This window comes from Macaca mulatta, chromosome 7 (assembly GCF_049350105.2).
Source record: "Macaca mulatta isolate MMU2019108-1 chromosome 7, T2T-MMU8v2.0, whole genome shotgun sequence".
Lineage (NCBI taxonomy): Eukaryota > Metazoa > Chordata > Mammalia > Primates > Cercopithecidae > Macaca > Macaca mulatta.
In genome coordinates, this window is record NC_133412.1 from 142,042,125 (window position 1) to 142,067,224 (window position 25,100).

General features: G+C 52.8%; 1 protein-coding gene across 47 annotated transcripts in view; it reads right to left on the bottom strand.

Annotated features, from left to right (window-relative positions):
* Nucleotides 1–252: 252 nt before the first annotated feature.
* ACTN1 (actinin alpha 1) overlaps nt 253–25,100 on the bottom strand; it is a 107,600-nt gene continuing 82,752 nt past the window's right edge. For 13 of the 47 annotated variants that reach the window (XM_077941262.1, XM_015143970.3, XM_077941260.1 and 10 more), the window contains 13 exons: nt 19,179–19,271; nt 17,580–17,810; nt 15,661–15,808; nt 11,854–12,004; nt 11,194–11,302; nt 10,589–10,729; nt 8,971–9,153; nt 8,556–8,690; nt 6,912–7,091; nt 6,082–6,228; nt 5,108–5,188; nt 3,187–3,345; nt 253–1,143 (listed from right to left, as the gene is read on the bottom strand). In XM_077941262.1, the coding sequence (XP_077797388.1) occupies nt 985–1,143; nt 3,187–3,345; nt 5,108–5,188; nt 6,082–6,228; nt 6,912–7,091; nt 8,556–8,690; nt 8,971–9,153; nt 10,589–10,729; nt 11,194–11,302; nt 11,854–12,004; nt 15,661–15,808; nt 17,580–17,810; nt 19,179–19,271 (1,917 nt within the window). In that variant the 3' untranslated portion in view covers nt 253–984. Of the gene's footprint in view, nt 1,274–3,186; nt 3,346–4,564; nt 5,189–6,081; nt 6,289–6,849; nt 7,092–8,555; nt 8,691–8,970; nt 9,154–10,588; nt 10,730–11,193; nt 11,303–11,853; nt 12,029–15,660; nt 15,839–17,513; nt 17,811–19,178; nt 19,272–19,428; nt 19,503–25,100 lie in introns of those variants that run through there. The other 34 variants (XM_015143971.3, XM_077941254.1, XM_077941253.1 and 31 more) reach the window with 22 other exon arrangements.

The following is a 25,100-nucleotide window of genomic DNA, read 5'->3' on the forward strand; positions in this document are numbered from 1 at the left end:
GAGCTGTTTGATGCCGTGGAAAAATGAAGGTGGGGCTTATCATCAAGAAGTCCTTTATGCATCCATGACTTTCTGTCTAACTCATAGGAGACTGGAGAAATTACCTTTTCCTTTTTAAAATGAAGAAACTGAAGTGTAAGACGATTGAACACAGCAGGGTCAAAAACATTAGGGGTAGATACAGGTGCCCCACGCCATCCTTGACCCCACACACACTTCCAGAAAACATCAAGCAAGGAGCAGGCAAAGAGCTGTCATAGGAGTGTGGTTGTTTTAATACCGTTCTTGCCAAGCAATATCAAAGTTGTCCATATTCTCCAAGTTTGTCCTATTTTTTATAGACAATATTAAAATTTTTTAAGTGTGTGCTGATAAAGAGACTAGTCACACCTCTGGGGATTTAAAAATGAGAAGCCACATAAATTCTCTTCCTTAAAAAACAGCCATTTCAAAAGATTTTCTTTAATATCATAAAATATTTTCATGGACAAGTGAGCTAGCAAACACACATGCACCAATGTGCCTTTTGACAAGAGTACCCCCTACCCCGACTCCCACACCAAAGTGGACATGAGATTGAAGAAATGAATACAGCAGATGGAACAGATAGAAGAAAAAAAAATCAGTAAAAAGGATGGAAGATAACTTTGTGCTTGGTTATTTTCCTATGTCACAACAAAACAAGACATTTCGGTGCAAATAGTTAATCTTTCCTCTTTTTTTCCATTTGGTGGAGAAAAAAATACTTTTTCTATAATAAAATATGTAGTTTTTTGGTTTTTAACGTAACTTTTTTTTTTCTTTTTTGCAGAAAATAATTTTGTAAACTGTCACTTCGCGGGCAGGGAGGCTCGATGCCACGTGGGCCCCAGCTCGCCCCGGTGGAGGCTGGGAGCTGAAACCGAACCTAGGCAGGAGATGGGCGACGGCGGAGGTGCAAGGCAGGGCACGGCGCACGGGACGAGGGCGGCCGGGCAGGGTGGATTAGAGGTCACTCTCGCCGTACAGTGCCGTGGAGAAGGACATGTAGTCCAGAGCACCTGGCACGGAGTCGGGGCCGGTGTAGGGGGCCATCCGCGCGATGCAGTACTCGGCCTGGTCAGGCGGCAGCTCGCGGCGCAGCTCGTCCACGGTAATGTAGTTCTGCGGGGAGAGAGTGGTCAGGGCGGCCGCAAAGTCCAGCAGCCGTAAAGTGGGGGTGGCCCAACACAGCCGCAAAGCCTGGCCGCGTGAAGGCAGCGCGTGCCGTTTGCATTATGCCTCCCTCCTGGAACTAGAGGAGGTATGGACATAAATATCCACACATGTACATACCGCATACACATGTATTTTTAAAACTGTCTCAGGTTTTCCACTTCAGTACCTACTTTTTAAGCCACTTTCCAATCTAATTCCATGTGCCAATTAGACCTATAACCATCTTCTGAATCACACTAGTCTGCAATAATTGCGTGCTGGAGCAGTATCCGCAGATACTCTGGTGGAGCGTATAGGTTTCTGGGGGGACCCCACACGTACTCAGCTGAGCTCTCTGGAGGCTTTGGACAGAGAGTCTAATTTTAATGAGCCCTCCAGCAGATTAAGAACACCATCCACGTTTGGGCATCATTGCTTCCCAAATATGGTCAGGCTATCTTAAGCTCCTTTGCAGAAAGGTGGGCCTTGCCCCATCCAAGCAGCTCCAGCCTGGGTATCTGCCTTCTCCCAGGTTTTGCCCATGCTAGGTCTATTTGAAAGCTGTGTCTTTTAGGAGCTTCAAGATCCAGGAGAGCTCATTTGGGGGCTCTGACCCACAAGGTAGTCCCCCTGCACCATGCCCTACCTCTGCCAGAGCGCCCTGGGAACCAGTTTGAGGGAGGGTGGAGCTGCCACTGTCAATCCCAAAGTTGGGAGACGAGGCCCCTATCTCGGCCCCAGTTTTCCTCTTCTACAAAATTAGCAACTAAAACTAAATGGTTTGAGGATCCTTCCAGCTCCAAGGTGCTATGATGCAAATAAGGTTGTTCTTGTACTTAAATCAGACCTTTAGGGACTTCTTTGTAGGTTCAGCCTTTATTCCCTTGTAAACAGACATTTCAGAAATTATACTCCCTCCCTACTGGCTTTTGCTTTTGGTAACTGAATCTTTTCCGTTTAAGATGGAGTCTCACTCTGTCACCCAAACTGGAGTGCAGTGGTGCGATCTCAGCTCACCGCAACCTCCGCCTCCCAGGTTCAAGCAATTCTCAGGTCTCAGCCTCCCGAGTAGTTGGAATGACAGGTGCATGCCACCACACTCGGCTAATTTTTTGTATTTTTAGTAGAGATGGGGTTTTGCCATGTTGGCCAGGCTGGTCTTGAACTCCTGACCTCAGGTGATCCACCCACCTCGGCCTCCCAAAGGGCTGGAATTACAGGCATGAGCCATCATGCCTGGCCTGAATCTTTTCAGTTTTGAAGGAAGGATGGCATAAGGATTTACTGTGACTTTACAGAACAGAACACAGACCCTAGGCCCACATCCCACCCCCACCATTTCTTCTGGCTGCTCTGTGAGTCTTTTCTATAATATTTGAGGGATCTGTGGCTTCTATAGATCCCCTCAGGTCCCTGGGCTGGAGATGGCTGTGGTTCTGGGTGACATCCAGGTCTACCAATGACCATCTCAGAACAGTGGAGACTTGGACTGAGCCTCTGGCATCCATGGAGACAATCCCCTGCATCCCTCCACTGCCAGGTGGACTGTTGCAGGGTACTTGGGAGACTGGGAAACCCAGAGTGGATCACTGCTCAAGGTAGAAAACACGAGAGACGTGCTTCCTTCTTGTGTCCCACAGTCCCTCTTCCTGCTCCCACTATAGTCCGTGCCAATGCACAGGATGATACCAAGGGTGAAGTCCCAGGGGTTGTCAGATGGACTCCAAGAGTCCAATCACACATCCACACCACTCTACTCCCCTCTGCCACCCGTCATTTCATCCCAGCTATGGAGTCCCTCACTGGCAAGCAGTGATCCTGGGAGGGTCACTTATACTAATCCTGTGTCCTGACATGAGCCCAAGGCATTACAGAAATGGGCAGAAGTGGCAAACAAGGAGAGGCCAAAGGACCCTGGAAGAAGGGGCGGTTCCAGCTCTCACCCCTCTAGATCACAGTCCAGCCAGTGCCTGCCACCCCAGCACAATGCCCATGCCATAGAACACCCACCTTGTCCCCAGCCAGGATCTTGAAGGAAGCCATGACTTGGTCTGCTGTATCTGTATCGGCTGTCTCACGGGACATGAAGTCAATGAAGGCCTGGAATGTCACTACCCCCAGGCGGTTGGGGTCCACAATGCTCATGATGCGGGCAAATTCTGCTTCTCCCTGGAGGAAACAGCCAACCCCAGGCCTGTCAGCCCATGGCCTGCTGAGAATATCTCATAGGGACTGAAGACCCTGGGGGCTCAGATCAGCCTGTGGCTGGAAGAGGAGGGCACATCCCCCTGACCTAACCTGGGTTGTCCTAAGGGTATGATGGGGACATAACACCCAAGAGGAGAGACCCAGCTCAGGGTTTCCCATGCCCTGCAGATGCCTGGGTTCCTCTTACAGCAAATAATCATATTGATAATAACTACAGTGATCACAACGATTAACAATGGCTGACACCTATGCAGCATATCTTATATGCCAAGTATTAACCTAAAAGCTTTATTTCAATTCATTTAATCCTCACTACAACCATAAAGGTAGGTATTTTATTATCTTCATTGTACAGATGAGAAATCTGAAGCCCAGACAGGCTAAGTGACTTGCCCAGGGTCACACAGCCAGGAAGCAGCAGAACTGGGATTTGAACTCAGGCAGTCTGGTTCTAGAATCTGTTCTCTCCCCACCACACTGTATTTTCTATGTGCCAGATACATGCACAGACTTAAATTCCTTCATTTAACCCTTGCAACAGTCCTATAGGGTTCCCCCACTTCACCTGAGGCTACACGCTAATGATGGCAGGGCTGGGATTTACTCCCAGGTTCACTGCTCCTAGCCCCATGCCCATGCCCTGCACTGGGCAGCTTGTGAGCTCTTCACTTGGCACCATGGCCCAGGAGCCACCTGACTGCCCTGCTCAGAATGTCTGTGTGAGGGGGGACAGAATAGGAAGGTTGGGGAGTGGGGAACGGCCTGGGACAATCCAGAGGGGCAGCAGGCCCGACCAGAGCCACCGCCAGGACAGAGGTGGAAGGTCTCAATTTCCATGCTCCATGTGAGGTGACGCAGGCCAACCCCCAACCTGGAATGTCCCACACCACCAGTCCTTCCTGCCAGTCTCAGGGTCAGCCCAGCTGTCCACAGTGGGAGTGAGGAAGTACCAGAAGATGAAGTAGCACAGAGACTGAGACGAGGAGGCCAGGGCTCCTGGATACACACAGGCCGGTGGCCGGGCCGGCTTTCAGGGAGCCATCTTCCCCAAGGACATGGGCCTTGTGGCTCCTCCAGGGAGGGCAATCCCTAGCCTGAGGGCCTCCAGCCTGCCACTCCTGGGACTTGGCCGCTCCCGCCAGCTGGCTGCCTCCTCACCAGGGCAGACAGAGGGTGGGGTTTACGTTACCATGTTGTAACCCATGGAGATCAGGCAGGCGCGGAAATCATCCGTGTCCATCATGCCTGTCTTCTTCTGTGGGGGGCAGTGGTACCAAGACACAAGGAGGGTCGGGAAGGCAGGAAGAGGAAGGGCCGGCCCGGGGCCAGGAAGACAGAAACAGATGGCCAGAGCGGGGATGAGGTTTATGGTTTGGGGGATCAGGACGGGGAAAGGAACATAGGAGGAGAAGATGCGAACACACATGGGTGGCAATGTCCAAAGACAGGAGGAAGACAGAGCAGGGAGATGCAAAAATCCACCCATGGGATGAAGAGCGGTGAGGATGGAAGACAGTGGGCACCCAGCAGGTTGCCACGAAAGACAGCAGAGGGCAGAGGGTGGACCAGTGACAGGGCAGACAGAAACAGCAGGAGAGGACGAGCCCCATGGCCCATAGGAGGGGGACAGGAGATCCAGACAGAGAGAAGAGAAAAAGGAAAAACGCATTATTTCTCGCCCCAGACGCCACCCCTGAGCGTGCTCCATGCAGGAGGCGAGTACCTGGGGGTCGTTGCCAATATCATAACCCAAGCTGATGAGGCAGGCTTTGAACTCCTCGGGACCCAGTGTGCCGGAGTGATCCTGGGGCCGCGGTGCGCCAGGCAGCGAGCCATGCGGTGTCAGGGAGGTGGAGCCGTGAGGGGGGCATGCCCCGGGGGAGGGTGGCGTGTGTGGGGAGACACAGGGACAGGCATGCGGAGGGAGGGTGGGGGCGGGGGAGGAGGGGAAATAAAAGTGCACACGGTTAGACACACCAACGAGGCTCCCCGGGGTGCCCTCCCCCCAGCACACACAGCCCTGCTCCAAGAAGCAGGACCAGAGTGGGGTGTGATGAGCCACAAGGGTGAGAAGCTCCCCCAGAAGTGACCCAGCCCCCCAGTTTCCCCAGGGACTTCCCCCCAGGTGCCTAGAGAGCCATGAAGCAGGCAGGGGTGGTGGGCAGCACCCAAGAACATGCTCCCACGCCTTGGGACCGCCCGCAAGCCCCAGGGCACTGGGAAGGGGCAGCCCACTAAAACCCGGCCTGACCCAGAGCTGGGATGGGAACCCAGGACCAAGGCCTCTGACATTCCCAGCGGAGTCCCAGAGGCCGCTGGAGGTCGGGGTAGGGGTGGGAGCCAGCAAGGGCAGGAGGAGTCTCTCTTCTGCTCCTCTGTCTCCACAGCCAGGGAGCAGCAAGCCTTCACTGTGGGTGACTCTTCATGGTAGGAGAGCAAGGGTCAGGGGTCAAAAGTCCTCTTTCTACCCACAGTATGAACACTCTCTCCCAGAAAGCAGGGAAGCTTATGAGGCACCAACACAGGTTTTCCAAGGTTGGTTTTGTGGGGTGCATCGAGTCAGGGCAGGCTGATGGCAGTTTCCCCTTTCTCTCCCTCTTCACTTGCATGGCAGCCCACATCCCGGGGAAGTGCCCTCCAGGGCCCTGGGGCAGGGGTTGGGGGCTGCACTAAGAAAACACAGGGTGGGGCTCTCACCCGGTCAAAGTGGTTGAAGGAGGCCCGGAACTCATTCATCTGCTCCTGGCTAATGCCCTTGGCATCCCGGGTCAGGATCTGGTTCTCCACCTCGTTGATGGTCCTGGCGATGGTGGTGAGCAGCTGCTCCCAGCCCACACGGATGTGCTGCAGGCAGGCAAGAGGCCTGTCAGCAAAGGGGTCCCAGGCCTGGGATCCTGGCGGCCCCTATCCACCCTACTCCCCAACTATCAAAATGGCTAAAGCCATCAAACTTGGCCTTCCATGTGGCTGAGTGTCACCAGAGGGAGGGGAACCAGGACAAGGACAACCTACTAGGGCAGGGACCCTAGATGATCAAGGGGGCAGGGTGGCAGCCTCTGCCTGGGAGAGCAAAGAGACTGGGACTTGCCAATGGGGGTCAGGTCAGGAAGGAGGGCAGATTTGGGGGTAGGAAAGATTGAGACAAAAAAATGTGTGATTCCCTGAACCTCCAACCCCACAACCCCAGCCCACACACACTTTCACAGTTAAAACAACTAGCCATCTTACAAGCAGGTGCCTGAGCCAGTGTTTGGAGCCCGCCAGCACCCGGAACCACCAGAAGTGCTTATTCTGAACTCCACCCCCGAACTAGTGAAGCAAATTCTAGAGATGGGGCCTAGAAATATGTATTCTCAACACGTTCCTCGGGAAAGCAGAAGGTACTAAAAGTTGAAGATGTGAGGCTTCAGAGGTGAAGTGAATTTATCCTCCAACTATGACCTGTTTCCTTGGAGACTTCCCCACCCAGCAGGAAGGACAGAAGGGGACATGTGCTCCCCGAGAGGAACAAGGCCAGGCCCACCCACCTCCATGGTGTAGTTGGTGTGCTTGTTGTCGAAGATGAGCGCCTCCTGGATGAGCTGGTGGTCGCCCTCCAGCTGATCAATCTTTGGCTTGTAGTTGACAATGCTCTTCTCATACTGCCGCAGGTGGCTGAGCTGGTCCTCCAGGGTCCCGTGCATCTCAATGGAGATCCTCCCAATCTCCTGCTCACCGGCAAAGAGGCACCTTGTCAGACCACCTCACTCTGCTCCCATAGGGTGGGGACTGGGGCCTCCAAAATCATTTGTTAAGCCTTCAAATGATTCTCAGTTCCTATCCCAGCCCTAAGGAGGCCATCACTGGTAATTAGTAAGACACTTTTAGCATGGGTGCTCCTAGGTATGGAAACAGCACCACAGAGGTATATAACAAGCACTGTTACCACTGGATGAAATACCTACCAGCTCTCAGGTACCTGTCAGCCTCAGGAAGGGAATGCAGGGTCAGTTCTAACCTAAACATTCACTCCTCTGCTTGCCATTCAAATGCCCCTTTCCCAAGTCTTGTCCATCTCAGGGACCCACTGAGCCAGGATCCTTGTAGCCTCGGCAGACCTCACTCACCTCCCTCAGTGCCCATGCTCTTGCTCCTGCTGTTCCGCCTCCTGGGATGCCTGCCCTGGCTCACCTGAATCCCATCCATCCCTGCAGGCCAGGCCTAATGCCCATTTCTCTCTGTTATTCATCCATGTAAACAACCCTTGTTTGTGAAAGCACTTTCTGTCCACTCAATTCAATCCAGTAGCTATTTCCTGCCTGTCTACTAAGGACAATGTGCTGGCAGGGGGGCGGGGGGCGACACACACAAATGTGAACTCAACATGGTCTCTGCCCTTAAGGAACTCAGAGGCCACGCTCTAGCCAAGCAGGGCCCCTTTCCTGATCTGCTAAAGCACCCCACTATCTACCCCACACAATTCAGCAAAACATTCTGTGCTCCACTAGGTTCAGTTCTCTTTCTGGGATGATCAATCATCTTCTTTGGCCAGGCTCATTGCTCAGGAGGAGGAGGAGAGGAAGGGGAGGCCTGGTCAACAAGAGACACCAAAGGAATTAAGCTGGATCAGGTGCTCAGGAGCTGACTCTCCTATGGGACTTTCACAGGCAGCTTCTTCTTTTTTTTTTTTTGGCGATGGAGTCTCGCTCTGTTGCCCAGGCTGCAGTGCAATGGCACAATCTTGGCTCACTGCAACCTCTGCCTACCAGGTTCAAGTGATTTTCCTGCCTCAGGCTCCCAAGTAGCTGGGATTACAGGCACACATCACCACACCTGGCTGATTTTTGTATTTTTAGTAGAGACGGTGTTTCACCATGTTGGCCAGGCTGCTCTCGAACTCCTGACCTCAGGTGATCCACCTGCCTTGGCCTCCCAAAGTGCTGGGATTACAGGCGTGAGCCCATAGGCAGCTTCTTAGTGGTGTGCTCATATGTCTTTGCTCCCAAATCAGATAGTGCCAGCAGGGCTTCCTCACATAGACCCCCACAGCCTTCTACAGGAGGGCAGACCCATGGTGCGCTCAGGGCCTCAGTCCTCCATGGGTCCCACCGAGGGAGACAGGCAGCCTGGCTGGCTGGGATAGTGTGGGGAGGGGTGGGAGCCCCAGCACTGCTTCCCAGCACGGGACCCACCTCCATCTTGGTCTGAATCCAGGGCCCGATGACATTGGCCTGTGCCCCAAACTGCTTGCGTAGCCTCTCATTGTGCTGCTGTCGGGCGTGCTCCTCCGTCAGAGCTTGGTCCCTCCGAGGCACCAGCTGCCGCACCTGGGGCAGGAATAACAAGGCGACTTTGGGGACAGGTCAGCCATCTGCCCATGTGCCAGATGAGGAAATGGAGGACCCAGGAGGGGAAGGGCCGGTCAGTAACAGAACAGGAGTGAAGGCGTCAACCTGTTCTGGAAATCCAGTCATTTGACATTTGGACAAACAATGAGTGTTTACTATATGACAATTTTAAATGAAATTGATAAAAATCAATTAAAATGGACAAAAATCCCTGCCTTTATGAAACTTAAAATGGCTCGGCCCATGCCCTTCAACTCACGTGGTCCCATTTGCCATTGATCTCCTGAGGCGTGATGGTTGTGTAGGGGTTGGTGCCCGCCATATTGACGTGGTAGGTCTGGACAATCTTGGACACCTCGTTGTGGATGCCCAGGATAGCCAGACGCTCCTTATCAGCATCAGGGAGGGTGGCCTTGAACTGCTCATGGGCTGTGGTCAGTCCCTGGACAGAGATGGGAATATATGGGTAAGAGGAACAAAGGGAGCGCTAGAAGTGAGTGGAAGGGCCATGGAAGTTGAGTTCCACACCAGCTGGGAGACCAGGAGGCATCAACTCAAAGATTCTTGTGGCTGAGAACTGGGATGGTAGGTATGGCCACAGGAAGGAGAAGCCACAGTCATCTAAAGCAACAGTTTCATCCTTGGGGCTGGTGAAATTAACAGCAACCCCTCTGGCGTGTTCACCACCTGACAGGTCAAGGAGAAGGGCTGCTCCCGAGGCTCACTCCCCAAATGACCTCCCACAACGTGGACTTCCTTAGCTCCTGGCAAAACCTTTTAAATCCAGTACTCTGCAGCTGCATGAAAGATTGAGGAAGCTGCTAATTGATGTGAAATGAGCTCCAAATAAATGTTACATTAAAAATCAAGGTTCACGGCTGAGCACAGTGACTCATGCCTGTAATCCCAGCACTTTGGAAGGCTGAAATGGGAGGATCTCTTGAAGCCAGGAGTTCGAGACCAGCCTGGGCAACAAAGAAAAACCCCATTTCCACAAAAATAAAAATTAAAAAATTAGCCAGGCATAGTGATGTGAGCCTGTAGTCCCAGCTACTAGGGAGGCTGCAGCAGGAGGATCCCTTAAGCCCAGGAGTTGGAGGCTGTAGTGAGCTATGATCCCACCACTGCATTCCAGCCTGGGTGACAGAGTGAGACCTTGTCTCTAAAAAAATAAAATAAATAAGGCCGGGTGCAGTGGCTCAAGCCTGTAATCCCAGCACTTTGGGAGGCCGAGACGGGCAGATCACGAGGTCAGGAGATCGAGACCATCCTGGCTAACCCGGTGAAACCCCGTCTCTACTAAAAAACACAAAAAACTAGCCGGGCGAGGTGGCGGGCGCCTATAGTCCCACCTACTCGGGAGGCTGAGGCAGGAGAATGGCGTAAACCCGGGAGGCGGAGCTTGCAGTGAGCTGAGATCCGGCCACTGCACTCCAGCCTGGGTGACAGAGTGAGACTTTGTCTCAAAAAATATATAAATAAATAAAAATAAAATAAAATAAATAAAAATCAAGGTTTAGAATATGGTATATAATAAAAGCTACTTTTTGTTTTATACAAAAAGGGTGCAAAGCATGGAAACAAACATACTTGCTTGTGTGCAGAGACTGTAGTCAAATTCTTACCTTTGGGGAGAGAACTAGGGACTGGAGGATAAGGAGTCAGAGGGAGACCCTATCATACACCCTTTTTAATTTTTTTTTTATTTTAGACCATGCACATATATTATCTTGTCAAAATAAGTCAAATGCAAAGGTTTTGCGTCTATAAAATCCTTGGGATGCTCTTCCTCAGGGACAGTCCTGCAAAAGTGACCCACAGAGCATGGGCCAGGGGCCCCAAGGGATCCAGCCTCTGGGGAGTGGGGTGGGGCTCACCTGGATCTCCTCAATGGTGTGCACAATGAAGGTGTCCTGCAGGTCCTCCATGGCCCCCTCCATCCAGTTGTTGAAGGGTGCGGCCCTCTTGGCATACTCCAAGTACAGCTGGTCAATGGTCTCCAGCAGTTTCTCGGTCCGCTGGGAGTACCAAATAGGGTGGGGGTTAGTACAGTGATGTCCAGAATCATCCCCCACTCCTATCGAGATCCTTCTGGTGAGCCCCAGGTCTAGAAGCACTGCCTGAATCAGGCAGAAAGAACAAGCTCTTCCTGCCAGGTGTCTGAACCATCTCACATCGCAGTCACCTGGCCTGGCTCCCAGAGTCTGGTGTATAGAATAGGAGGGTTCTCAAATGGCTGGGGTTGGGCTGTAAAGCACACTAAACTGGGAGGATGAGACAAGTGAGGGCAAGAGAGGAGGCATCGCCATGAGGGCAAAGTCCAAATCCTGTGCCAAAGTAAATCTTCCACATTTAGGCCAGGGTTGGGGGAGGTCTGGGGAACCCATAGTCTTTTAGCCTAAAGCAAAGAGAGTCAAGAAGCAGGAAGGGGCACCTCAGGACTGCTGGATATGGGCCTAGTTCTCCCTCTGGGACCCCTCACCTCCAGAGCTTCCCTTCGCTTCTGAGTTAGGGCCCCCAGATTGTCCCACTGGTCACAGATCTTTTGGCAACGGGCGTTGACACTGGGTGAGTCATAATAGTCCAGCTCACTGGGGAGGGAAGAGACAAGGAAGTTGGGGGACCCAGGTTAATTTCATGGCCCATCTCCCTCTCCCTGAGGCTGCCAGTGGGGTAGCTGGTGGTGCTGGGAAGAGCCAGGGGCACTCCCTTCAAGAGACCTTCCAGGTATTCCTTCCACCCCCTCCCCTCTTTCAGGAGACTCGCAGAGAGGAGACCAAAGAAGACCCCTTCCCCAATCATGGCTGGAGGTGACACCAGCCTTCACCCCAATGGCCAATGGCAGGGAGCCCTCAAGGCCCAACCAGAAAGCTCGGAACCAAGGCTTGGTCACCCTCTGCTCCTGTACTAGCTACAGGTGAGAACTGGTGGCCTTTAACAGGAAGGCAGTGGTCCCGGGCTTCTTCCCCACCAGGAGAGATATTTATTTTCTGCGTTGACTCCCTTCCCACCTGGGCACCCACCTGTGCCCACCCTCCCCACCTTCCATGGCCACACCCCACTTCCCCCAGCAGCTGAGAAAGCCCAGCCTTGGCCCCTCACCACAGGGCACTACAGGGTAGGGGTATCTGGGGCCACCTACTTGAGTTCCTGTGCGATGGCGGCAATCTGCTCCACGCGGTCCTGGTGGGCAGCCAGGTCACTCTCGAAGGCCTCATGCTTCTTGAGCAGGGCCTTGATCTCCGAGAGGGTGGCCGTCTCATAGTCCTTCTGTCGCAGCATGGCCTCTTTGCCTGGATTGAGAGAGGGCCACACGGCTGAGCAAGAGTGAGAAGCATCTCCTTGGTCCCAACCGCCCACCCCTCAGGGCCCCAGGAGCTCCACTTCCGGGGGTGCTTCCCACAGAGGTGCCCATCGTGTAGGGATCTGCAGTGTACAAAAGCAGATGTGCAACTAGAACATCCAACCACGGGCGCAACGGGGAAAAGCACTGCTCTCCTCAGAGCACTTCCAAGGCCATGAAAGTGTCTACGTAGGAAGGCTATGCAGAAGTCTGTGGGAACGCATAGGGCATGACACTATACACACAACAGGAAACACAGCCATCCACACCCTCTGGTATAACCAGGAAAAAAACAACCCAAGCACCTCAGGGGCACCCTGCCTTTAGAATGTCCCCAGTTACTGTCACTGGCTGCCGGCAGCCCTGCAGGGGCCCCTTCCCTGGGTCGGTGTGTCCAGTGCACTCTGCACAGAATTCGACAGTGGCTAGTGCCTTCTCTGACCCTCAGACACACTGTCCTCTCTTTACAGGGCATGAGCAGGTCTTGCGTTTCTTAAATTTGTTTCCACAGGAGGAAAGCAGGAACAAGAAATGACCTCCCACAGTCATTGTTAGACGATGCTCACCAGCTGCCTTGTGAAGTTGACAGGTACCGGACGGGGGCTGGCCCGGCCTCCCTCACTCACACACCCAACCCTCTGCTGCTGGGATGCTCAGCCTGTCTCAAAAAATAAGGCTGAGCTGGGAGCCAAGGCTGTGTCCCCAGGTGGCATTTCTTTCCTGCCCCCTGCTCTTTCTTCTTTAAAACAGAATGGTAATACATCAAGTTTAGAAAAAATTATAGGTAAGCCTACTTATCCACTCCTATTCAGTCGTTCCTTATGTGGATATTCTGTGAACACTTTGGGCATATATAAATTATGTTTCCTGCTTTTAAAATATTTAGCAGCACACTGGTCGGGCGTGGTGGCTCACGCCTGTAATCCCAGCACTTTGGGAGGCTGAGGCGGGCAGATCATGAGGTCATCAGGAGATCGAGACCATCCTGACCAACATGGTGAAACCCCGTGTCTATTAAAAATACAAAAATTAGGCCGGGCGCAGTGGCTCAAGCCTGTAATCCCAGCACTTTGGGAGGCTGAGACGGGCGGATTACTAGGTCAGGAGATGGAGACCATCCTGGCTAACACGGTGAAACCCCGTCTCTACTAAAAAATACAAAAAACTAGCCGGGCGAGGTGGCGGATGCCTGTAATCCCAGCTACTCGGGAGGCTGAGGCAGGAGAATGGCGTGAACCCGGGAGGCGGAGCTTGCAGTGAGCTGAGATCCGGCCACTGCACTCCAGCCTGGGTGACAGAGCGAGACTCCGTCTCAAAAAAAAAAAAAAAAAAATTAGCTGGGCATGGTGGCACACGCCTGTAATCCCAGCTACCTGGGAGGCTGAGGCAGGAGAATCGCTTGAACCAGGGAGTTGGAGGTTGCAGTGAGCCAATATGGTGCCACTGCACTCCAGCCTGGGTGACAGAGCGAGACTCTGTCTCAAAAAAAAAAAAAAAAATTAGCAGCACATTATTGGAATTTCTACCCTGGCTCCACAGTCTTCTCATGCAGACGTCTGCTGAAAGGCTGCACGTCCACTGCCCTAACCCTTCACTGTCCTACTGTGGGGTGCTGGGCCCTTCGGCTTGCCCTAGTGCGGATGTCTCCATGTTCAGGATGGATTCTTTAGACAGTCTCAAGAAATGGAATTCCCAGGTTAGAGTGTAGTAAACTTGGTAGACGTGAATACATGTGGCCAAACTGCTTTCCCCAGAGGCTGTGCCAGCATGCCAGCACTTCTCGTGCCCCTGCTGGTGGCTGGCAAGCCGACAAGGTCAATCTTTGCTCTGTACCTTGGCTGTGAGCTGGACCCGATAGAAGCAGGTGACGAATCAGTGCAATCCCCACTATCCCTCCTCCACTCTGCCCTGTCCACGCCTGGATAAATAACTCCACGCACACACAGTGGAAGTGGGGGCAGCAACCTCTTACCATTGTGTGCAAAGCCCAGCATTTTACTTACAAAGGGGAACTAGACCCAACCCCCCTTAGCCAGTCAAGCACACTCCATCCCTACACCAGGGGTCCCCACCCGCCGGGCCATAGACTGGTACCAGTTCATGGCCTGTTACGAACTGGACCAAACAGCAGGAGGTAAGCCAGCAGGTGGGTGAGCATTACCACCTGAGCTCCGCCTCCTGTTGAGTCAAGGGCGGCATTAGATTCTCACAGGAGCTCAAACTCTATTGTGAACTGCACATGCGAGGGATCTAGGTTGTGTGCTCCTTATGAGGATCTAATGCCTGATGATCTGAAGTAGAACAGCCATCCTGAAAGCATCTGCCTCCTCCCCACTCCATGGAAAAACTGTCTTCCATGAAACTGGTCCCTGGTGCCAACAAGGCTGGGGACCGCTGCCCTACACCAAGCCAAGCCACTCCCAAATGGCCTTGGGGTATGGTTCTTCCTTCTCATCTCCAACCTAAGGTCTGAGGAGTACAAAACAGGGCTGAATGGGGGAGTCTTAGGGCACTGAGCTCCGCCGGCCAATGGGTCTGCCCCAGACTCCAGCTGAAATGGCCGGAGGGGCCCCAGCAGATGGGCAGCCTGTTCCCCACCTCCAGCCATGGTCCAGGTTCTGCGGAAACACTATCCTAGGTATGATCCTCTCTCTTCAGAGTTCACCTTAGCTGCCAATAAGCAGACACCAGACACGTCCCCAAGAGCCTCAAGGTTGGAGTAACAGGGACACACATGTGCTATGGCAAAGGCCAGTTCATTGTAATTGGAGGCCAGGAAATACAGGAAAAAGAACTGAACAGATGAAAACCATAAACATGACATGTACTATAATACTGAAGCCTCACAACAACCCTATGAGGAGGCTGAATTAGGTTGAATGGGGTCCCCCATAAAACTCATGTCAACCCAGAACCTCAAGATGGAACCTTATTTGGAAATAGGGTCTTTGCAGACACAATTCCTTAAGATGACATTATACGGCTGGGCGCAGTGGCTCACGTCTGTAATCCCAACACTTCAGGAGGCAGAAGCAGGTGGATCACCTGAGATCAGGAGTTCAAAACCAGCCTGACCAACATGGTGAAACTAAAAACACAAAAATTAGCTGGGCGTGGTGGTGGGCCCTGTAGTCCCAGCTACTAGGGAGGCTGGGGCAGGAGAATTGCTTGAACCTGGGAAGCAGAGGTTGCAGTGAGCCGAGATTCTGCCATTGCACTCGATCCTGGGCAACAAGAGCAAAATTCCGTCTCAAAAAACCCCCCCAAAAAACAAAAAACCAAAGTGAACACTCAGGTGGTAGAGCATTTGGCTGCAAGGTGAACATTCACACAGCACTGCACTATGCAGGAACTCCCCTCAGAACTTTGTTATGTATTAACTGATTAAATTCTTATAAGCCGGTGAGGTTGGTACTATTATTATCCCCACTTTACAGATGAGGAAGCTGAGGCAACCAGAAGGCTAATGAACTTGCCTAATGCCATGGAACTAGTAAGAGACCAAATGAAACAAACGAAAAGCAAAGAATAGCGTAGTGGCTGCCGGCTGGGCTGGAGAGTAGGAAAGTGAAGCCCTGGGGAGGCAGGAGGCTGGGTTGGCCTCACCGTCAGTCCAGGCCTCGTGGATGGAGGCCTTCTGCCGGAACTTCTCTGCCAGGTGGTCCAGTCGCTCCAGCCTCCGGATCTCGTTCAGCAACCACTCCTCATAGCCCTTCTCCACCTGCTCCAGGCAGCCCCAGGCATTGTTGATGTCCTGTGGGGATGGGAGGTACAGGGTCAGGACCTGCCTCGGGCCTAGGCTTCAGGTCCCCTGGCCCCCTAGACCCCTGAAGGTGCCCCATGCCTTCCAGGAAGAGCCCCTTCCCTATCTCTGCCCCATATCCACCCCAGCCAGGCGGCCCCACCCTACCTCCCATCTCCCACTGGTATTTTCTGGGCTCCCAGGAGCCAGGCCTCCTGGGCAAGGCGTGGGACCTGCGTCTACATTGGTCACCCAGCTATGGGACTTTGAGAATAGAGCCCTGTGGGGAAACAGCCCCAGGCTCTCCCTGACTAGGATTGGTTTCCCACAGGACTCTATCCAATCACAGGGGCCACACATGTGCTAAGGCAAAGGGCCCCCCCAGGTAAACAGACCAACAATGAATGAGGCAAGCAGGCACTGGAGCTGCCCAGCCTCCCCACGGTCCTGGATCCATTCATGGACTCAGGCCTCTGGGCAGTAGCCTGGGGCCTACAGAGACCCTGGCCTGGGTGAGCCGGCCAGAATTCTGGGAGGACAGATGCCAAGTGCCAACCCACACCCCCCTTCAGACAGGGCCATGCCTCCAGTTTGTGCAAGGGTACCCAGCTGGGCAGTCGCTGGGGTTGCACCCTGCAAGCCACCCTCCCCATCACATGTCCCCAGGCCAAGCTACATCTGTCCCCCAGAAAGGGTACTTTGTCTAATTCTCATAGAGCACCCTTAGGCTAGCAGTGGCTCTGGCCACCTAAAAGCCACTGATTCAGCCTTGGAGCCCCGAAATGACGGCAACTTTCCAAACTGCAGACACACTTGCAATGTATTCTCCCTCCACCACCCCCTGGGTTGCTCTGCCCACAATGCTGTTTGCCTTTCACCCTCCCCTTCTAGACCTGTTGTGTGCCCGGGACGCTCCTATTACTTTTCACTTAAGGACAAAAAGCTCCGTCATGGCAAATTTCTTATTTTCTTCTGGGTGTTTCTCTGGCTTATACAATTTTTCCCTAAGTTGTGGGGACAATGTCAAGGGGGATGAATAACAAAAATAACCTAAAAGAAGAGTATTTTATGACATGGAAAGCTGGTCAGAATATAATGTAAGATTGGAGTTTGTTTTTTTTTTTTTAAAGCAGCTTATTATATAAAACATGCTTTAGTTATCTGTCAGTGCACACTTGAGTACAAAAATGGGGAAAAATGTTTAATTTCAAATACATACGCTTTAGGATTCCCTCAAATATTTACATGAAAAAACCAAAAAGATTAAAATCATTTTTTTTAAAGTTGATACTACGTAGTAAGATCTTCAGTAATTTCTATGTTCTGTATTTTGCTTATTTGTATCTTTGAAATATACTACCCAAAAAACCCATGAAACTATTACTTAAGTAATAATATTTTTTAACTACTTAAGATTCCATGTAAGTAGAAATCAACTTGACTGTGATTCAATTATGCCCTGTTTTGTTCAGGGTATCAAAAAGCATTGTGTTCACAGGGATGATTTTTTGTGAGAGGGAGGTCTGGAGTAGATGCTCAGGGGTCTGGAAGGGCAAGCCTGACCCAGAATGGTGTGGGCAGAGGGGGCCGCCCCACATGGCCGAGTTCGGGCTTGTGCCTGGGTGATAACGGGAAGGGGGATGTGACTTCTGGAGCAGTGTATGTAGGCAGAAGCAAACACACCCATCCCCACCCCCATAAAGCTGACTTTGACCACGACTAGGAGCAGCTCAGAGGTGGAGGCAGTCCAGTTTAGCGGCCCAGGCTCACCCCCAGTGCTCACCGAGACCATCCTGCCCTCGGAGGGCATGAAGGCGGGCCGGTTGCTGAGCCGCAGCTTGGTCTGCAGCGTGTTGAAGTTGATCTCCAGCTGGCACTTCTCCTGCACCTTGGGCGGCTTGTGCAGGCGCCGGTAGTCCCGGAAGTCCTCCAGCTTCTGCTGCATGGCATGCATGGTGTTCTCGGGCACCCGGTTCTCCAGCCACGGGATGGTGCGGCGGATCCACTCCAACAGCTAGGGCAGGAAGGCGGTGGGGGCAGGAGGTGAGGACGCGGGGAGGGAGTGTGCTAGAGCCAGCCTCCCTCTCCTCCCAGTCCTTCCCGCAAGGGGAAGGGGTCTCTCCTGGTAGCACACTCCTTCCCAATTACCGACATTCCCAGGCCATGAAGCCAGCTTCCAGGGTGTTCCCTTTGAGAACCACAGGCTTCGTGAAGCCTGGCTACTAGAGTACATCGACTCACAGTCACATCACTCAACCTCCCTGCTTTGCTAAGGGAAGACCCATAGACCTGATGTGAAAATAGTGCAACTAAAAGGCAGGAAGGAAACCTGGGTTTTAGTACCAGGTTCTAACTAGCTTGGCCTCAGTTTCCTCATCTATACCATGGAGGGGGTTAATAGCTGTTTCCAGAAGTTCTTGCCATCTGACTTCCTAGGAATCTAGAATGTGGGTCTCTGACTTAAAAGGGAAGAGGCTGGCTTCTGGGCAGAGAGCTGGCCTGGAGCACAAGCAGGCACGGCCTGGACTGTTTTCCTTGAGCCAAGATGATGGTGGTGGAGAAGGTGGAGGGGTGCACATGACAATAGGAGTACACTGAACACCTGCAGGGGGCCAGGCACATCACACACATGGACTCATCTGAATCATCACAGAAACACTACGAAGCTAAGGTCTGTGGTCATCTGCATGTTACAGAGGAGGCACTCAAGGCCCTACCAGGTCCTGGAACTTGCCAAGGTGACCTGGCTGGAATGGCAGAAATTTAAACCCAGGTACTTGGGCTCCAGAACCTGGGTTCTTACTATGCTGGGCAGCAGATCCCCCAAGAGCCTGGGCTGAGCAGCTCAAAGGGCTGAATTCTTTCAAGAAGAGGAGGCTTAACCCAAATGTAGCCAATGGCAGAACAGGAAACCCAGCACTGCGTGATCCTGTCCCCTGAAAAGTAGGGGACAGCCGCTATGTTTGGTAGCTGCTATGCTAGCCTAAGCCAGCACTAATTTACCAAAAGCCCTACCCTCACCCTCTTACAACGAGATGCGCTCCTTCTCTCATTGAAGAAAAACTCACAGACTAAAAGTACACCAGGCTGGAAAGGGCTCTGACATCCCCTGGCTCAACTCTCACTTGACAAGTGAAAAAAACAAGACCCTGAGAGGCAAAGGGATATCCTAGGCTCATGAGGACTCAGGGACCGGCCTCTGCCCCCACCTCACTACTTTCTGGGAGAGCCACAACAGAGCTCAGGCTGCCCTGGACTAGCTATATTGGGATCAGAGACTATACCAGCCTGGGACTATGCTCCAAGGAAAGATTTGGAGGTACACGTTCTAGGGGACTGACTCTTGCTAGAGACAGGCCAGGTGAACCCAGGGGGTACCCACATCACTGGCCAGCTTCTCGTAGTCTTCCATAAGCTGCTCGTTCTCCTGGTTGACGGCCAACACCTTGCAGATGCGATTGGCTGCTGTCTCCGCCTGGCAACAAGACAGAGAGAGTCACGACCAGCCAGCCCCAGCAGCAGGGGCACCTGGTACACACCTGTGCTGACAAAGCCCCTCCCATCCCTGCAGCTCCCTGTGATTGGAAGGGGGTTAAGAAGGCTGTGAGGCCACATTCCTCCTCTCTCCTTACCATCCTCCTTGCCAGCCCATGGCCAGGTCCCATGGGTCAGGTGAGCCTGGACAGAGGTCTTGGTGGCTGAACTGGGACCCTGGAGAACAGCCTGAGTTTAAGGCCCAACCTGCAGGTTGGGAAGAAACTAATCCAATGACTGATACAATCAAAATGCTCAGGTCAGGCGGAGAGGTGAGAAAATTCATGCCCATCCTGGAATTCCAAGTGGAGGCACTGGAATTCCAAGGCTTAGGGCCTCTGGCTGGATTTTCCAGGATCTTAGAGATGTGGGAATTCAAATCTGGGAGTCCTGGGATAAAGTGCTGACTGAGAAATCGTGGGACCTCTCGGGATCCCTGCAGAATCTCCCAAGACTCTTGGCCCAAAGCCTGAAGCACTTTAGAGAAAACTGAGGGACCCCTCCACTGCACCCAAGTCCAGACTTCCAGATCAACCAAGTATGGACCCAATGCCCAGCAAGCCCAGCGCAGGCCCCTCTGGGACAGCTAAGCACACATCATGCGCTGTGTGCCGGGCTAGCAGGGACCCAAGACAGGCCTCAGCAGCAAAGGGAAGCGAAGGGAAAGGGACTGAATGGCAACCCAGGCAAAGACCAAGAAACCTTAGTGGGAGAGCGCCTTCTGCAGCTGTGGGGGCTACTGTACCCCTAACACCAGCAGGCACCCAGCATTCCTGAGTCCACTTCAAACAGGTGGTTTTAAAATCCAGCGGTGTTCTTGCATACATTCCAACCTTACGCCAAGGGAGAAGTGAACTCAAAGCCTTTTGGGGGCCAGAGGGTAGAAAGGAAGACAGCCTGGGGGTGGGAGAAGCTAGTATCTCCTGGGACCCTGGAGAAGGGTATCCTGCAGATGAAAAATGATCCCTGGATTAACGGGTTGAAAGACAGGACCTCACAACTGGTTGATGAACACAACAAAACAGGTTTCAACTGTAGCAAGATGAACTGAGGCTGGTCGTAAGGAAGAACTTCCTGAGAATGAGTGTGCTTAGAATTGGAAGGAATGACTAAGATGGAAGATGGAAATGTTTTTTCCTTGAAGAACTTCTCGAATAAGACATCCACCCACCAAATCATGTGCTTTGTGGATGACTGTGCCGGGGTGTGTGGGGCAGGGGGTAAGGGGCAAAATGAGATCATCCTAAAGGCCCTGTCAGAAACAGTCAGGGAGGTCAAGGCAGGCATGCCCTGCAGAGTAAGGTGTCAGAGTGGGTTGGGAGAAGCAATAAGGAGAAGGTGGGAGTGGCCAGAGGGTGGTCTAAGAGTCCCCTGAGGTGGCGACTTTGAGTCCTGGGCCTCAAGAAACTGAGACAGGGAGTCACATCCTTAGGCCCTCACCCCCTACCCCCAACTCAGCCCTATCCTGGAGATGCCATGGCTGCTTCTCATCCACAACTCCTGACTGATCGCCATTTCTCTCGAGAACCAACAAGCACCCATGGGGAATCCCAAGAAGCAACGAGGAGGGAAATGCTTTTCCTCAAGCCTGCCCAGGAGACGTGGAGCCCCAGAAAGCAAGCGGGGCCACGGGAACCAGGCCAGCAGCCTCATGGGGCTGGCTGGGGAGCAACTTGCTGGAAGCCCCAGACTACTTCCCTTGAAGGCTGGGGCAGGGGGCTGTGGAGAGACCCATGTGTCCTCCTCCAGGCTGATGTTTTGGTGAGGATGTGCCACCCCTGCAGACTATGCCAGAGATGTGCCACTCAAACAGCTGAAACTCCTTGGCAGCTACTCATCACTGGCACGAAGCAATTGTGGCTGTGATTTTCTTGGATAAAGCCACCTTCACTTTGTTACTCTCCTGATCCATCGGCTCAAGGGTCATCAACTCTGATGTGTGCCAATTTATCAAACTGGTGGACTGAGGTCTGCATTCATGGGATTTTACATGTGTCCTGTGGGATCGCAAGAGCCTCGCCCATCCCTAAGAGCCTGCTGACTACTCCAGGGTCAGCGTTAGGGTCAGGGTCAGAAGCGCTCCCTTCTGGATGAAGTCTGGGGGAGATTCCGGGTGGGCCTCCTGGGGACTTTCCACAAAGATCCAACTGCGTTCCCAAGCCCGAGTCTCAGCCACCTGCTCCCAGGCTGGCCTCTCCAGAAGGAGACTGACTGAGAATACCATCCATTATAACCCGTGAATCAGCCTTCAGAAATAACACACAAGTACCGCGGGAGACATGAGAGCGCTTTCTGTATGGCAGGCCAGCCTGCAGACTCCAGCGGGGCTCCCTTGAGGGACAGCCCAGCTCCTACAGTACCTCTAGAAAGCAGGTTCCTGAAGTCCAGATTTGATTTTTCTAAAAAAAAAAAAAAAAAAAAAAAAACAACCACGGCAGAATCCTCAGAACCTCATCCTTTCCCTTTCTCTCGCAGCCTGACTCCCCCAACAGGCAGGCTGCACCCCAGAGAAGCCCACTGGGTGGTGAGTTGGACCTGCTTCCACAGTGGTCCCTTGATGAAAGCAGCTTCATCACCCACCAGCCTCAGTCTGAGAAGTAAGATGAGGTCAGCTGGGAAGGCCAGTCTTAGTCAGGCCCACGGGACATGGTCCCGGGAGCAGAAGAAAAGCCTGTTAGGGATGACAGGCCTTCCCCATCACCTCAAATTCCTGGTTTTCTAGCGTTTTCCTCTCACGGCTACAAGAACCCCATGAACTCTCAGGGATCTAGGAGAGAGGCACCCAGAACAACCAAGTACATAAAGAATCTCAAAGACGCTTTAGTCCAGAAGTTCAAAGGAGAGATTTGTTCTAGGGGAGGAAAGATTCCTTCCCTGAGAACCTCAGGAACTGAAGCAGCTTCAGAAGCAACTTCAGAAGAGAACCCCGGGAGAGCCCTGGCTTCAGGCTATTCCTGAAGAGGAGATGGGCCTCTCTGGACCCCAGCAAGAAGAACCAGGTGCCCTGACATGAGACAGTGTAACAGATGCAACAGATAATTGATGGGTTCAGAAAATATTCTCTGGAAATGAGCAAAATGTTGCTTCCAAGTGCCAAAGGAAAAGACTACTAGAAATCTGTGTTTCCTTTCCCTTAGTTGGTATTTTCATGGTCGTTTTGGTTTGTTTTATTTTGTTTGTTTTTTGAGACAGAGTCTTGCTCTGTCACCCAGGCTGGAGCGCGATGGCACAATCTTGGCTCACTGCAACCTCCGCCTCCAGAGTTCAAGCCATTCTCCTGCCTCAGCCTCCTGAGTAGCTGGGATTACAGGTGCGTGCCACCAGATCTGGTTAATTTCTGTATTTTCAGTAGAGATGGGGTTTCGCCGTGTTGGCCAAGCTGGTCTCAAATTCCTGACCTCAGGTGATCCACCAGCCTCAACTCCCAAAGTGCTGGGATTACAGGTGTGAGCCAATGCGCCCAACCCGAATTTTCATGTTTTTTTGTGGCCTACTTTAGGCTGCGCTATTATACAACTTAACATACAATACATTTTGTTGTATATTCGAGAGTTATTTTTTAAAAGATATGAACTATTATTACCCCCGAGTACTTAGCTATCCCAAGCCAAACTGCTACCCTAATAGTCAGCATCTGATTGCCTGATACAGGCACAGTCTAGAGAGGAACTGTCTTCAAGGTGACATCAAAACACCCAAACATGGCCAGATGATGTGCTGTGGCTCCGCCACCCACAACCCACAGATTCACATGAATGCTACGAGGATCTCATCTATGTCATCTTTAGCCAAAACGTTCCCAAATCTAGCTGGACCTGCTTTTTTCTTCTTCCCACAGCTGTCCACTGCCCAGTCTTTCCCTCTGTCCTGAGTCAGCCACCAAGCCCAGGGTTCCTGCTAAGAGAGCTCCAGATCAGCAGGGATCTCAGACCAGGCATCCGAGCTTCCTTGTGGTGAGTGGGCCAGGGTGGGTGACCAGGCAGAGGGGAACTGGCCCCTTTCCTCAGGGAGCCCACACCTTGCCAGCTTCCTCTCCTGCCGAAGGCTCCGCCTGCACACCCTGAAGCTTCTTGCACAAGCTGTGGTCACCTCCCTCCACAACACTGCCTGCCCCTTCCCAAGGCCTTGCTAAGCCTTCCCCCTACAGACCCTCATGTTCAAGTTTCTGCTACTCAAGACAACCTTGGTGGCGGGCAGTCCTGTGACTGTACCTGCCCTGCTCAGATCTGGGGCAGAGCAAGGCACAGGTCAGACTGCAGCCACTGCCGGCTCTTTTTTTTTAGGGTTTTCCCAGATGGCTCATGAATTTCTCTCAGATTGAGTGCATGCCTTCAAGTGTTCTTTCTCAGAAACAGCAGACCATGAACTCTAAAACACGAGCTACATCAACAAAATCTTAATGCTCTCCACCCATTCTAAGTCCCTGTAAGGGAAAAGGAGGGGAGAGGGAAGCAGAGAAAGAATTAGAACCAAAACCCACCTGTCAAACAGCAGTTGGTCCTCATCTAATGAGGGAAATCAGTACACAGACTTATACAGCACGGGCCTGTACAGGCACACAAGCCGTGCACCACACGTGCACACACACATTAGGCGCTGTTGCCTTTTCATTCCACTGTACAAGTTTGGGTGACAGAAAGACAGTGGAGAGGATGGAGGGCACTGGGCACGGGTTTTGGAAGATTTTCCCCATTGGTGCCAGCCCGGAGACAGACAAGACAGGAGTGTGTGAGTCAGGAAGAGTCCTTCCTCTCCATCAGCCCCACCACACACGGCAAGGTGGGGTTCCCCTCCCCTGCCTGCTCAGCTCGAAGCAGTCGCCTTAGACGTGGTGGGGGCAACTCTGGGTCAGACCCCTGACCAGGACATGAGAGGACAACCACCACCACCACCAACCCAGCTGTGACCTTGCCCTCAGGTGTGGATAAAAGCAGCGTGAAATGGTTGCAACAGGGATGAGTAAAAGGGAGGGGGGCATGGGGAGGTGGCATGAGATTTGGGAGCGGGAGCAGGCTGTTACCCACATACCACCCACACCACACACCCCTCACACACACCACACCCACAGCACTCCCCTTCACTCCACACACACACACCACACACGCCACACCTCACACCACACACACACATCACACCCACACCACACCCACACCACACACCCTACACCTCACACCCACAGCACACCACACCCCTCCACACCACACACCCTACACCTCACACCCACAGCACACCACATTCCTCCACACCACACACCCTACACCTCACACCCACAGCACACATTCCTCCATACCACACACCCCTCACACATGCCACACCCACAGCACTCCCCTTCACTCCACACACACACACCACACACGCCACACCTCACACCACACACACACCTCACACCCTACACCTCACACCCACAGCACTCCCCTTCACTCCACACACACACACCACACACGCCACACCTCACACCACACCCACACCTCACACCCTACACCTCACACCCACAGCACACCACACCCCTCCACACTACACACCCTACACCTCACACCCACAGCACACCACACCCCTCCACACCACACACCCTACACCTCACACCCACAGCACACCACATTCCTCCATACCACACACCCCTCACACACGCCACAGCCATAGCACTCCCCTTCACTCCACACACATGCCACACATACTACACCTCACACCACACACATACCTCACACCCACAGCTCACCATACCCCTCACACCACACACACCTCACACCCTACACCTCACACCCACAGCATA